General features: G+C 43.3%; 1 protein-coding gene across 4 annotated transcripts in view; it reads left to right on the forward strand.

Annotated features, from left to right (window-relative positions):
- The window catches only part of shcbp1 (SHC SH2-domain binding protein 1), a 52,266-nt gene that overhangs the window by 17,531 nt on the left and 19,059 nt on the right, over nucleotides 1–15,676 (forward strand). For all 4 annotated transcript variants that reach the window (XM_070896947.1, XM_070896948.1, XM_070896949.1 and 1 more), the window contains 5 exons: nucleotides 666–761; nucleotides 2,438–2,677; nucleotides 3,729–3,903; nucleotides 4,873–4,993; nucleotides 6,167–6,298. In XM_070896947.1, coding sequence (XP_070753048.1) covers nucleotides 666–761; nucleotides 2,438–2,677; nucleotides 3,729–3,903; nucleotides 4,873–4,993; nucleotides 6,167–6,298 — 764 coding nt within the window. The remainder of the gene's footprint in view (nucleotides 1–665; nucleotides 762–2,437; nucleotides 2,678–3,728; nucleotides 3,904–4,872; nucleotides 4,994–6,166; nucleotides 6,299–15,676) is intronic.

A 15,676-nucleotide genomic window follows, 5' to 3' on the forward strand; every position in this document is an offset into this window, starting at 1 on the left:
ATGACCTGAAGTCATCCCAAAGTGCCTTGCAGCCAATGAAGTGTAGTCACTGTTGTAATGTAGGAAACGCTGCAACCAATTTGCATACAGCAAGCAGACAATGTAATAATGGCCAAATATTTTTTTTTGTTACGTTGATTGAGATAAATATATTGGCCAGGACACCAGGGATAGCTCCCCTGCTCTTCAAAGTAGTATCATAGGTTCTTCTACATCCACCTGAGAGGGCAGACGGGCCTCGGTTTTAATGTCTCATCTGAAAGACGGAACCTCCGACAGTGCAGCACCCCCTCAGTGCCAGCCTAGATTTTTGTGCTCAAGTCTCTGGAGTGGGACTTGAACCCACAACCTTCTGACTAAGAGGCAAGAGTGCCACCAACTGAACCACAGCTGACACTTAAATGGAGGCAGTGTCTTTGAGGTCAGAGCTTGTATAAAGCAGGAGTCTCAGGACTGAATAAAACATGCTAGGAAAACTTTGTCCTGGATCTTTTCCTAACTTTACTTGCCCAATGTGAATCTGTATGGTGAATGATTTCACTAAGTGCTCCATATGGTAATTTGACGTTTTAGCACCTCTCAACAAATGAGTTTATTTATGTATTTTAACATTATTACAATTGGTTACAATTAGTATCAATTGCTTGATATTTTATGTTTTGTAGATTTTTCTACCTTCATATCTGGAGAAACTGGGATGAAGATGATGATGATGATGATTTTGATTACTTTGTCAGATGTTGTGAACCGAGATTAAAGCTGTAAGTATGTTTTGCCACGGTTTGACATGGGCAACTGTTGGAATTGTCAGAATGTTCAGAATTAATTCAGCATATCTAGTGTTAATATAATTTTCTGACCACTTAGTGAGGTATCTTAAATGAATTTGGAACAGTATATCCTAGAAATGCAGAGATCTTTCTGTCCGCTCTGCATCTGATTTAATAGAAATGACAAATTTGGTTTTGCTAGGTTTACATAAATAATCACCATAGTGCATGATAACTTTACTGTTGTTCTGATCCCAACAGATCTGAAATTAATGAAACAAGTTGTGAGAAACTAGCCTTCCCAACTTAAAAACACCTTCTGTAGTGTACAGCTAAAACCATGCAAATGCAGCGCGATGTTGTTAAAACTATATTCTGGCACAAACATTCTGTAGAAACGCAACACAATTATTTAAAAAAATAAAACTTTAAAAATCTAACTTGTAAACATGATTGATTTTAATTATTACTAATAGCCCTTGTCTGTAGTCATTGTCCACCTTTATAATATAAATGTTGTAAATTTTAACCAATTATACTTAAAAGTACACCTGTCAATGAAATTAAATGTTCTAGTGAATTTTGGTTTGTATGACCTTCATAATTCACTCATAGCTACATCATTATATTATGAGATTTTCCACAACCTTATAGCCTAGTTCTCAATCTACCCAAGGCCACCTATAATCCTTTATTTCACTGTACCATTATTCAGTTTCACTGTTCATATTAGGTTCTTGTTATTTGGCTGATTCTTGACGCCAGGTGGTGCTCTAAGCAAACTGAAATTTGATCTGTGTTGGATAAAAATACTGTATCTAAAACCATGTGTTTTAAATGGATTTTAAAGTTGTGATTAATTAAACTAGTGGAATGATCAATGTTTTGATTGCAATAATGTTACTGGAATGCACAATTATCATCAATTTTCTTCCCTTCCTCTGTTGAAAGTGTCGATTCCTTGTTGGGGTGCATTTCTCCAGTGCCATTTGCTTTTGAAGCCGAGCCCAAATGCCTCTGTTAATATTTAAGTCTTGACATTGAGTTTTGTCAGGCTATTTCACAGTGGGGATATCGAGCATAGATTTAGTCCTGTCATTGGCCAATATCCAACAGCAGTGCTGGCAAGCAGTTAGGTGCAGGTGTTATGGCCGATTGTCCCTCTCCAATGGGTTCTGAGGCTAATCGTAGTGCTCCTATGGCTGCCCTGACAAAAGTCAGCTAACTCCAAATAGACTGAAGGTTGAATTTGGTCGTCTTTGATTTATGTGGTTCAGCTCCTCAGTGGATGAACTCATTGAACCCATCACGGAGCCGTGACTTTATATTTAGTTAGTACTGCAGAAGTTGGCATCTGAATTTCATTCGTGATCAATCAATACAGAACATCTCATTGAAATACAAAAGAGTTGAAACCAAACTTTTGTCATTTCACTCGAAACCTTTGAAACTTAATTAATTGCAGCAGAATGAGGACTGAATGCATCTGTGTCCTGAAATATTTACATCATAGCCAATTCAACTAAAATAATTCTAATAAACAGATTGAAAATATTCACTGCTGCAACAGTAGCCTATAGATAGGGCAAAGGGGAATGTGATATGAGCAGGTTACAAAATTAAAGTTCACCTGATAGAGAAAGCATTTACTTTTTTTTTTAATTCAGGTACTATGATATTCTTGAAGATCGTGTTCCTGCTGATCTCATTGATGAATATAATCGGCTATTGTCAAAGTGTGAGGAGACGTATAAGGAATTTATAAAGCTGAGAAATAATATTTCAACTAGTGATTCTGAATCTGAATCTGAATTGAATAACATTTCCATGGTGGAAGGAGTTAAACTTTGTGAACAATTGGAGAAGCTTCAATATAAACTTCGAATAATGGAGAGCCCACTTTATAGGTAATCCTTACTTTGTTTCACTCCTGTTTACAAACCATAGTGTATGCCTTTCCTGTTAGATATTGAAAGTCATGAAAATATGCAATTCTAAATTATGCATTTACTTTCTAATTTTTTATCACAGTGGAAGCTTTTTGTAACATTGTTTGCCTGTGCCTCACAGTATGTGGACTTGTGTTCCATTTATCTAATTGTATGCACATATTTTATCCCGTAAAGAGAGTGGTTTAAAACAAATAACTGGAGTCATCTTTGATTTAAAAATATTGGGCCGTAACTTGCGGTCTCTCTGGGTGCGTGTATGCTGTGCATGCGCCTAAACCCAGCACTTGCAATCTATCACAATTTATTTTGACAGATCGTATGAATGCAAAAGTAAAAGGCCCTAAGGGTGGAGAGTTGGGCTATTTGCCCAACTCCTGCCCAGCGAATGTTCTTCAAACTCTCATACCTGGTAAAAGCAGGCGTAAGGTCTGCTTTTACCAGCGTAAGAGTTTTAAAAGATTGAAAAAATAAATTTTATGACAAATTTTTATATTCAGGTAAGTTTTTTATTTTTAACTCTTAAAACATATTAAAAAAAAATATAATTTTTTTCTAAAACATTAATTTAATTCAGTTTCTATTAATTTTAAATAAGAGATTTAAAAAAAAAAAATTATATAAAATGCTTTTTTTGTTTTGGGGGTATTCCCATGCATAGTAATGGCAGCTCCGTACAACAAGACTGGAGTTTTTAAAAATTGGGGGCGTGGCTTATTCACATTAACTTTTTTGACAGGTCTTGTGGGTGGTACTATTTTCCAAACTAAGCCACAGGCGTTCCGGTTCAAAACTGAATTCTCCGTGTGTGCAGGGACTGCAGCTAGGTGCGCATCGTATTCAGTGGTCGGAGGCTTGGGTCCGTGGGAAGCCTCCGACCGCAATTTTTGGCCCATTGAATTCGTGAGAGGAAGGATGAAACTGAACGATAATGGTGAAATTTGGATCAAGCTATATAAAGCTGAAACTGTCACCCTAAAAGACCAATAACATGAACAATTATTTTTAGATATGTGCTACGTCAGGATGCCTATGGATTGCCAACAAAACAGGCTAAAGGAATTCGTCCTTCAGGTGAAAAGGTTATTCATGTTGTTTCAAGCTCCATGACCATTGATCTACTGCAATCTCTGTTGAGAGAGAAACTAAATCCAGACAGCGTTACTCAGGAGCAAACACTTGAGGTAATGATGCTCATTGACTATCGATGAATTAAATATTAGTTGAATTAAACCATTGAGTTCAATCAAAAATACAGTTCTGAGAGAGCAGAGAGAACAAATTTGTAACATTGTAATTAACCGTTTGGCATTACAAGAAAAATCGGATGTTTGCAGTATTTTATTCACACAATGAATTACTTGTTATGTAGGCACGTGTGGTAACCATTCAACGTCAGCAACATTGCATGCAGCAATGAGGCAAATAGCCTGTTGGTCATGTTAATGGTGTTGCTTGAGGGAGGAATCTTAGCCAGGACAAGGGAATCTCCCTCCCCTTCTTCAAATAAAGCCCTGGGATCTGTAATGTCCAACTGAACTGCTGGAGCAGGCTGATTAGATCTTGGTTTAAGATATCCAAAAGGAAGATGCCTCCGATAATGCAGTACTGCACTGGAGTGTGAGCTAGATTATGAAATCTGTACATGGTTTGAGCTTGCAACCTTCTGATCCAAAGCCAAGAGTGCTACCAAAAGAGCTAAACTGATCCCGCTTTGTTCTTGCTATTAAGTTTTCATTTAAACTTTTGTGATGTACACTTTGTTAAACTAACTCGTTTATGGTGCAACATTAAGATTTGGGAAAACTTTGTTGTGGGAACAAACATAGTTTTTAAACTTGAGTGGAGAGAGCCTGGCGATTCTTTTACAAGAAAAGAACAAATAGCTCTTTGAGAGATTGTCTAATATTTCATGCTATGCTGGCTCCTCTGATCATTAAATGGATTTATGAAATTTAGTGAACAAATGAAAACCACCCAGAGTTAGTATAACTAACACTGAAAGAAATAAAGAACTTCACAATCCTGGTACTCCTTCCTTGCTGATAAGAGTTTGAAGATTACCAGTATCGGAAAATGCCTAGTATTTATATGAAATATAACTTGAAAGTCGGAGTCATTATTTTCCGGTAACTACTTTTTCTCTTTGTCAGTTTCACAGTGATCCACTTATAGCAATAAATGCCTGCTATGAAGGAGATGTTGTTGTTATCTGTCCTGGTCATTACTGTGTGAATGGCTACTTCAGAATTGCTGATTCCATTCAAGTAGAAGGTAGGGGCTGGAGGAATAATGTATGTATGTATTGCACCTTTACACAAGTTTTCTTATCTGTGAACCTGGGGATGGGAAGGGTGGTATTTATGTCAATCCAAGCAACATTTACCAACTCGTATAAAAGTCGTGGTACAATATATAGTCCTGTTTTCGTGTTACTTAGAAAGAGGTCGGTTAATGTGACTTTCACTTTTTATCTACTGGTACCTGTCTACAATCAGCTTTGTGAATTGTTGCCTTTTCTGCTGGTGTAATACAAATTCAGGTCACTGTAGACTGGAAGTCTGAAGATCTGAAAGATTTGCATTTATATAGTGCTGTATCAAATCTCTTGACAACCTTCTCAAAGCATTTCACATAAAGACTGTTTTTTGATGGTTTCATTCTAATTCAACAATCACAGTCAAATCTGAGTAATATTGAGTGGGTGGGCATTAGAGAGGGAAATTGAGGCAGCGTGTAGATGAACCAGAGCAGGACCTGGAGGCAATGGACAGGAAGATCAAAAGGGCTTTGATCCGAGTGGTAACCAAAATGCACGTGCTTGAATACAGAGATGGAGTCTTATTTAACGTGATCAAGCCACGAGGAAAAGGTAAAGCACAAATCCTGTCAGTAGAATCTTTTGAATTGGAGTAAAGAACAGAATTTTGGGAGGAGCAGTGATGGGTTCCTATCTTATTTCAGTAGTGATTGCACTGAACTAACAACTGAGAATAGAGGGGGGGTGGGGCAGCTGAAAAGAGGGAGAACATGTCGGCTCTGATGTTGGGATATTAGAGGTTGGGGATCTGCAGGAGGCTCTACTTTGGTACTATTTACTCATTCTTTCTCTTTCACATGCAGACACAGATGCAAGCAGGCAAACTCGTGTCATAATATGAACAGAACATTTGATATTTAGAAGAGGGTACTGTATATGCATTTTTTAAGAATGCTAGTCTTACTAAACCCTTACAGATTAGTAGTTCACTGGTACATATAGCAGAATAGCATGACCTGGAGACTTTTTGTGCTTCGAACAATGCTTTGCTAGCTCAGAAAATCTTTCGATAGTTTTGCGCGATGTCTTGGCATTTCAGAAACTGTTAATATCCTACAAATTTGTTGTGGCTTGTTTTCCACCAAATCATGAAACTATTTCACTTTGTTTTCTTTCTCTCGGCCTAGGATATGGACTTCCTGATGATATAGTGCTGGAAAAAGAAGGAAAAGGAGACACCTTTGTTGATTGCACAGCCAGTTGTGTAAAAATATTCAATCTGAAATTTATCCAGCATGATGCTACAGAGGGTATTTTATGTAAGTACAGTATCATTTTCTGCTCTGGGAAAGGGCAGAAGAGCCTGTAAAAATGAAATGCTTTGAAATAAACTTCTAAGCAGTTGCATTATTTTCATATATAAATTAATTGTTATTAAAAACCCCTTCCTTACTGCAATTTTGCTCAGTTATGCTTTCCTTGTTACTGTTACTTTCTTGCATTTTATTGTAGCTGCATCAGTTATTCTCATGCCTTCAATATCTTGATGCTCTAATTGCATTGTCAGAGGTCGTGTCTTTCTTTTGAGCACAAATTCATCTAAATGTGATTTAAAATATACATTCATGCGCATTTGTATAGTCTTGGGGGTGGACAAACCAGTGTTATTGGGGGCCGCATTATTTATCTTCGCTGTTTGCATACTCATTCCCAATGTCAGAGATGCAGTATCATGAAGGATGCAATTGGTCACAACTAAACAGGCAATCTTCCTTCTGATCGGACCTGGCTACCTAGATTTTTGGAATTAGAGAGGTCAAGTTTCGGCCTGAGTTGCTCCTATTATTTTGGAGCAACTGGTTTAGAATGGAGTATCTTAGAAATTGCAATTCTCGGCATTTAGTTTGCTGCAGTTCAACAAAGCAAAGACAAAAGATTGAATATTTCTGCCTGTGTGAAGCAGCAGCAGCCTTCGAGCTGCGATACTTCTGGCAGGCCTTCCATGTTGGAGACAGGGACGGCGTCAGTGACTCGACGGCAGCCCAACAACACTGGCAGCAAGCAGCCTTCGAGCTGCGGTGCTTCAGGCAGGTCTTCCTTCCATGTAGGAGACAGGGGCGGCATCAGTAGCTCGACGGCAGCCGAAGAAACAGCAAGCAGCCTTCAAGCTGCAAGGGAGGCTGAGGCCATTCGACCACGGGATAGGGGCGGTGGCGGCAGTGGCTGACGGCAGCCGAAGACACATCAAGCAGTCTTCGAGCTGCGAGGGAGACTAAGGCCATTCGACCATGGGATAGGGGCGGCGGCCAGATAACCAGTTTGAAACTTAAATTTGCAGAATGGGTGCTGCATTGTCAACACCACGGATTATGCAGTAGTTCGGCAGCAATTCACTGCATAGGAGAGAATTGATTAGAGCTCACCGCACCAGGAACGTCATAGCCTGTAGTCTGATGGGCAGGAGACCTTACCCACGTCGGCAATGTCGGCAATATCGAGCCAGGCGCTCGTACCAGGACATGAGCAAGGCTGATTGCGGAAACGCAGCCTTTTGACAGAGAAGTTGTCGCTGAGATCTGTGAAATGCTGAGAGCAGATTTGCAGCCCAGAAGCAGAACGCCCACTGCCTTGTCTATTGAAGTGAAGGTAACAGCTGCACTTGCCTTCTATGCCTCGGGATCGTTTCAGGCTACAACTGGAGATGTGTGCGCCATCTCTCAACGTGCAATACATGCTTGCGTTTACCAGGTCACAGCTGCACTGTATGCACGGAGGAGTGACTTCATCAATTTCCCAATGACCGGACAAGCGATCCATGAGAGGGCTGTGGGCTTCTTCAGGATTGCCGGCTTCCCAAAGGCACAGGGCTGCATTGATTGTACCCACATAGCCTTGTGAGCACCTGTGGAGGATTCCGAGCAGTACAGGAATAGAAAAGGTTTCCATTCCATCAATGTGCAGCTCGTGTGTGATGACAATCAGCGCATCATGTCAGTTGATGCGAGATACCCTGGCAGCACCCATGATGCGTTCATCCTACGTGATAGTGTTCTATCTGTCATGTTTGAGCAGCAGCCAGAAGGGCAGAGCTGGCTACTGGGAGACAAAGGGTACGGTCTCGCCACCTGGCTCATGACGACCCTATGCGTGATACGGACAGAAGCTGACCGTCAATACAACATGGCGCACTTTGCGACACGCAGCATCATTGAGAGGACCGTTGGCATATTGAAACAGCGATTCCGATGCCTGGACCATTCCGGAGGCCACTTGCAATACTCTCCTCAGATTGTCGGTCACTTCACTGTTGTGTGCTGCATAACTTAGCCACCATGAGGCAGCAGGAGCTGGTAGTGGAACCAGAACACCCACGTGAGGGTCCAGTGCATGATGATAGTATTACGCAAGAGCAGGATGTGGATGCTGACGACGATCAAGAAAGCTTGCAAGTGACTGATGCCGGAGCATGAGGTCGGAGGAGGGGTGTCCATCGTCCTCCTTTAACGATTGCTCGAGCCTTGCGCTAGCGGCTCATCCGTGAACACTTCAATTACTGATGCCTGAGGGCTCTGTGACCACTGTTGCACATGGACATGTTTATTCTTTGCAGTTGTTCCTACGTTGTATTGTGTTAATGGAAGATGATTCAGTTTTAATGAAAAAATATTTTATTGAAAAGTTAACATCACTAATAAAATATTTGTTGTATCAAACTTTACTTTTTAATATGACTCTTGATCACTTAAAAACTTGTAAAGTTACAAAAGTTACAAAACAATTTCAATGTGAAAAATCTTACACTCTTAAGATCACTTAAACTTCAAGATCACTTGATAGATGCAAAATTAAATAATTTACAAAATGTGAGAGCATTTACACTCTAAGATCACTTAAAAACCCTAAGATCATTTATAAGTTGTAAAGTTACAAAACAATTTCAATGTGAAAAACGCTACTACAGCTACGTCAAGAACAAGAACAAAAGCAGCAAAGAAAGGCTGCAACCATGTCTCAGCCACATCTCAGTGAATGTTCACTTCTTCATGAGGGTGTCATTTGATTGGCGGGGCTGTGTGCCCTTATTGCAGCAGCTACCTCCCTGATGGCCTGTGCCGCCACTTGCATGCCCTCCCTGACGGCCTGTGCCGTCGATTGCACTCCCATGGACATATCCTTCTTAAGTTCCCGTGTCATTACTGCTATTTCTCCCGTCAGGATCGTCGCCTCTTCACCCACTGCACTGACGCCACCGAAGAGTGATCGGGTAAGCTCATTGGTCTCCTTACCCAATGCCACAACCTGAGCCGCATCTGTTGCACGCTGTCTCCAATCTCCTTCTCCTCTGCCTGGGTCTGCCTCGTGGCACCACTACACTGGGAGGCATGGGCTGGTACGGTGGGACGCTCTGTTCCAGACGACAGCACTCGATTGCGAGCCGTGGGCTGGGATGGTGGGTGAATGTGTGTAAACTGCTCCATTATATCACCAGCACCACTGGAACCCGTAATATCGGAATCAAAACCATGGAAGGTGGAACCAGAACCTATGTGAGTGGGAGGCGCAGGCTGGGACGGTGGTGCACTGGCTGTAAACTGCTGCATTACACCAGCAGCACCACTGGGACCCGCAACATCAGAATCAAAACCATGGAAGATGGAACCTATGCAAGGGGTTGAAATGCTGATGCCCCTTAATTGGGGGCTCATAAACATTAATTTGGAAGCTCTTCCCTCTAGACATTTCAGTCATCGCCACCATCATCCAGTCTGGATTGTCCACATCTGGTTGTACTGGTTCTTGTTCTGTATCTTCAGGATCCTCGGGGTTGGCAGCAGCGGCAGCAGCATCATCATCATCATCATGTTCTGCAAAATACATCAGAACAGTCAAATGTTTAACAGCAAGGGAGGGGGCAGGATGGGTGGCATGAGTACTCTCACATAGCAGGCCAGGCAGCAGGTTGATTTGAAGGAACACGATGCATTTTCAGGACTTACCCTCTTCCTCGTGTGCGGGCCCAGCTTGTGCTGTACTGATTGCTTTTCTCCATGTACGACTCATCATTGCAGCTACCCTCTTCCAAGGGTGTCAGTGAATGCAGATTGGGCACGCCTCCTCCTGTTCGAGTTGCTTTCCTTTTGTTGTGGGCCAATTTCTTCTACAAAGAGTAAAATATAACTTTTTACAGAGTGCGTCTTTCTGCAGGGTGGGACATACAGATAGACACATTACAATTACGATTACATTAAAAATGGAAAATATTACTTACACTAACTACTTGACCAAGGTCGTGCCATTTCTTTTTACACTGGCTTCCAGATCTCATGATATGCACCACTGCGCAGTAATCTTCTGCAACTTGGTTCCAACATTTCTTCATTTCTTTTATGTGACCTCTGTTGCTGGTATCTAGCTCCTGCCATCTCTGCTCAGTGACGTTGACTAATATCTCCACTTCCTCATGCAAGAAATTCTTTGTTCTTGGTGGACGTTGTTCCATTGCTGTATTGAATTGACACTCTTATTTTTCAAAACACACAGTCCTTAATTTGCATGCACCAATGCAGCACCTGTTCTGGAGGTTTAGCAGTGAAAAGCAGCACTCACTGATTTCAGTGGTGATTTATTCAACAGTGCTGCTAAAAGCACTCCTTCAGACAAAAAAAAAATCACCAAAATTCAATCCCAAGCCTTTCCAGGGGTCCACGAGACAAATCAACATTTTTCTTTAAGTCCGTTGAAAAATGGCCGAGTGCCAATGTTTCTGGGCAACTGCGCATGCTCCAATGTGCACGTGCAGGGCTGCCGGCACGACATTGCCTCATTTAATTTAGCCCCGCCCCCCCTCCACTTGCAGAATCGGCACGACTCTGTGGCTCCGTCCCCCGCTGCTGTGTGCGCGCCGTGCTGAGCTCCCAGGGACCAGCAAGGAGCCGGAGAATTAAGATGTATTTTTATGTCGCACTTTTAGGCTTGAAAAACAGGCGTCCAGGCCAGGGCTGCGCCGTTCTAGGCGCGGCCCAAAACTTGGCCCCAATATATTAGCTACTTGCTGCTAGATATGTAGTTTTAAAAACTTGAACCATCCTTTGCTAGGTTACAGCAGACTAATGAAAAAGACTGGTTTCACTTTTTTGGAAAAATAAGCTTTTCTTAAGCTATTTTAGGAAATAAGCTTAATATGCTTATTAACTTCTATTAATCTAATAGCAAAATACTGCGGATGCTGGAAATCTGAAATAAAAACAGAAAATGCTGGAAATACTCAGCAGGTCAGCCAGCATCTGCAGAGAGAGAGAGAGAATCAGAATTAATGTTTCAGGTCGATGGCATTCAGTTCTGACGAAAGATCATCGACCTGAAACGTTAACTCTCTTTCTCTTTCCACAGATGTTGCCTGAACTGCTGAGTATTTCCAGCATTTTTCTATTTTTATTATTGTTAATCCAATGTTGGATTAATTAAATATTTTCACTATTAATTGCAATATTTATTATGATTTCAGCAAGGTTGCGTGAACTGCTCATAAGGTAGACTTTGCAAAATGTTTTAAGTTGATTAATTTTTTGGAATGAGAGCTAATGAGACATTTTATTGTATCTCATTTGCAGTTATTAAACGGTAATGAATTTAGCTCCTGCTTTGTAGGTTGTGATCTAAAGTGCTCAAGATTTCTCTATTTTGCTCTGCCTTGTGGTTGTCTTTCACTCTTCTAAACTTTTTCACTGCCGGGCAAATCTTCTTTTACTTGTTTCTCGCTTACAAATGTAATCGGAAGTTTGTCACATAATGCAAGAACATAATTTATGTTAATACAATATCATAAGCTGGACAAAAATGCTATAGAGATTGAAGCAGATCAGAAGCTTTTGTAATAGAGACTGTGTCTAATCTTCAGGTTGAAAAATGTTATGGTTTCTTCAAATATCTGAAGAACAGCCTATACAACAGCAACAACTTGTATTTATATAGTGCCTTTAACGTAGTGAAATGTCCCAAGGTGCTTCACAGGAGTGTTATGCGATTAAAAATTTGACACCGAGCCGCATAAGTAGAAATTAACGCAGGTTACCAAAAGCTTGGTCAAAGGTATATTTTAAGGAGCACCTTGAGGAAGGAAAGCGATGTAGAGAGACGTAGAGGTGTTTAGGCAGGGAGTTCCAGAGCTTGGGCCTAGGCAACAGAAGGCATGGCCATCAATGGTTGAGCAATTATAATCTGAAGCTCATGAATGCAGAATTAGAGGAGCGCAGACATCTTGGGTTGGGGGGGGTGGAGGGGCTGGAGGAGATTGGGGGTGAGGGGGCGGCTGGAGGAGATTGGGGGTGGGGGGGCTGGAGGAGATTGGGGGTGGGGGGGGGGCTGGAGGAGATTGGGGGTGGGGGGGGGGGCTGGAGGAGATTAGAGGCGGGGGGTGGGGGGCTAAGCCCTGGAGGGATTTGAAAATAAGGATAAGAATTTTGAAATTGAGGCGTTGGCTTCTTCTGGTTAAACAATGTAGGTCAGTGAGCACAAGGATGATGGGTGAGCGAGACTTGGTGTGAATTAGAACACAGGCAGCCGAGTTTTGGATCACCTCTAGTTTACGTAGGGTAGAATGTGGGAGGCCAGCCATGAGTGCGTTGGAATAGTCAAGTCTAGAGAGAACAAAGGGATGGATGATGGCTTCAGCAGCGGATGAGTTGAGGCAAAGGTGGAGATGAGCGCTGTTAGTGAGGTGGAAATAGGTGGTCTTAGTTATGCTGTGGATATGTGGTCGAAAGCTCATTTCAGGGTCAAATATGACACCAAGATTGTGAACAGTCTGGTTCAGCCTTGGACAGAAGTTGGGGAGAGGGATGGAGGCTAGGGAACGAAGTTTGTGGCGGGGACCGAAAACAATGGCTTCGGTCTTCCCAATATTCATAGTTCTATTTTTTGGGGAGGAAGCTGAAGTTTGGGGGATGGGGATGGGGGGATGGGGGGGTGGGGGGGGGGGGGCGGGTGGAAGGATTTCATTTTGTATAGCACCTTTCAGGATGTTCCAAAGCGCTTTACAACCAATGAAGTACTTTTGAACTGTAATCACTGTAGGAAACAGTAGTTAGAACTACAGTAGGTAGCTAAAACCATATATTGGGTCAGCAGGGATTCCTGGTAACATTTTGCTGGGGTGTTTAAAATCTTTGAGAAAATGAACTAGTTAGTTCGAAACTACCAAGAGGTAGCTTAGATTCGAACAGAGTATGTTAGGCATAAGACAATTAGGAAGAGAAGAAATACACTGTAATATCAATATTATTTACAAAGGGTTAGCTTAGTTTTTAAGGGCTCGAACTTGGTTGAAGCCAAGGCCTGCCCAAGTGCCGCCCAAAGGACCGCCGAGAGACCGGGAGGTACTTTGCCAGGAAGATTCCTTCAAAAGAAGTGGCAGTATTTCCCGGTGGCAAAATAACGGCTTACGCCGTCAGTCTGGGTGGCAACGGGCAGGAGCTCTCAATCACGGTAGCAAATGCGCTTGCCGGCCAAGTGACGCCAAGGATGGAGTTGGGCCCAGGGAGGGTGGAGGAGCTGTAAATAAAAACTATTACCCAAAAAAACCACGAACGCCTTGAGGGGACCCCATCCAGGTAAGGCGCTGTAAAAAAAAAAAAAAAACATTTATAAAAAAAAATGTTCACTAACCTTTTTTTTTGCAGATCTTCGTACTCACTGTCAGGGTTAGACCTGCCTCCACGTAGTGGTCCTTCCCCCTGCTGGCGCCGATTCCCACCCGCACCAATCTGGCAGCCGGTGGGCGAGTGGGCACTTGGCCGCTAAAGCGGGCAGTTCCCGGCAGTACTCCCCTCCTGCCCACTGCAGCCTGAGTGGAAACTGGCACAGAGGGGAGACTGGCGGCAAAACTCGGTGGTAAGGCCACCAATATTGGGGCCTAAGAGTGGCAATGTTTTTTCAATATTTTCCACTCTGAATTGGGTGGAAATTTTACAGTAAATATGACAACTAGCTGTACTAATTTGCTTGTTTGCCATTTGTTTAAAATTATTTAATGATTTTAAATTTAAATAATGTTTGAAGATGGGATACTATATTTGACCAAGCCTATGAAAGTATAGGGCACGTCCAGTAGCTAAAAGCAATTAACAGAGCAGGTTTTCTGTTTTGTTCTGGGTACGTTAGCAAAAGCATACACTGTACATAAGTGTGTACAAGTGTACATAAACGAGCCAAAGGTGGGCAGAGGAAACGTTTAAAGGACACATTCAAAGCCTCCCTGATAAAGTGCAAAATCCCCACTGACACTTGGGAGTCCCTGGCCAAAGACTGCCCAAAGTGGAGGAAGTGCATCCGGGAGGGCGCTGAGCACCTCGAGTCTCATCACCGAGAGCATGCAGAAAGAGCGTGCGGCAAACCAGCCCCACCCACCCTTTCCCTCAATGACTGTCCCAGCTGTGACGGGGACTGTGGTTCATGTATTGGACTGTTCAGTCACCTAAGAACTCATGTTTAGAGTAGAAGCAAGTCTTCCTCGATTCTGAGGGACTGCCTATGATGATGATGATGATGATGATGATGAGGAGAATAGAGACTCTTGGAGGTATTGGGAGATGGGACTTAGTGAGGAGAGTGCTATAAAGTATGAGCACTGAAATAATCTAGAGTAACAAGGTAGAGAAGACCCAAGTATGTACCGGAGAGGAAATGAGGGGAAGAAAGACAATGAGAGTTGTAAATGATAGAATTCAGGAAAGGAGAAACATAGGTATAAGAAAGATGGAATCAGAGAGGGTTCATGAAGGAGAGACAATGAAACTGGGAACCAGAATAATGAGAACATTCAATCCAGATTTATTTCCAGGTTCTAAAACTGAACATAGTTTTTCAGCGGTGCCAGTCCATGCCTTTTAAGGAATGCCCTATTACCTTCGCTCAAGGGTAGTTCCAATGATCATCATCATCATAGGCAGTCCCTCGAAATCGAGGAAGACTTGCTTCCACTCTAAGGATCCAAGTTTCCGCCCTCTAAGAACGGCGTACCTCCATAAGGTGCGCCGGTTTTCTGGAATAAAAAGGGCGCCTAAAACCTACCTTGTGATTCTACGAGCTCCTTGGGATGTCTTCGTGCTTGGCGTGGCGCAGCACAATGGGTCGGGGGCAGAGCCAGGTCCCGGCGCTGAAAACAGTGCCGAGACCTCTGCACATGCGCGCTAGAGTGTGCGCGCATGTGCAGTAGCTTCTCGCCCCTGAGGCTGCGTGAGAGGGGTCCGAAGCACGCCGCCCCTAGCCCTGGCCGAATGGGCTCCCCGGGTGAAGATCGGACTCGGGCCCCGCTTCCTCCTGTTCAGCTCCCGCTCTCTTTCTCCCCCCCCCCCCCCCCCTCCCGTTCAGCTGTTCCCCCTCCTCTCTTTTCTCTCTTCCCCCTCCTCCTCCCTCCACGTTGGCGGCAGGGCCCACCCGCCCGGCATCCTGCTGGGGACGGGCCGCGCCCGAAGTACTCAACGGGGCATGTTCAGCCACCCCTCCTTTCCCCTCTTTCTCTTTCCTCCCCCCCCCCTCTTCCTTTTCCTCCCCCCCCTCTTGTTTCCTCCCCCCCCCTCTTGTTTCCTCCCCCCCTCTCTAACACAGAGACACTGACAGAGGCGGAGAGAGAGAGAGACACTGTCGGGGGGGGGGTGGGGGGTGGTGGAAGGAGGAGGAGGGGAGGAACGGGACGTCCG

This window comes from Pristiophorus japonicus, chromosome 13 (genome assembly GCF_044704955.1).
Source record: "Pristiophorus japonicus isolate sPriJap1 chromosome 13, sPriJap1.hap1, whole genome shotgun sequence".
In the NCBI taxonomy this organism is placed as follows: Eukaryota; Metazoa; Chordata; class Chondrichthyes; family Pristiophoridae; genus Pristiophorus; species Pristiophorus japonicus.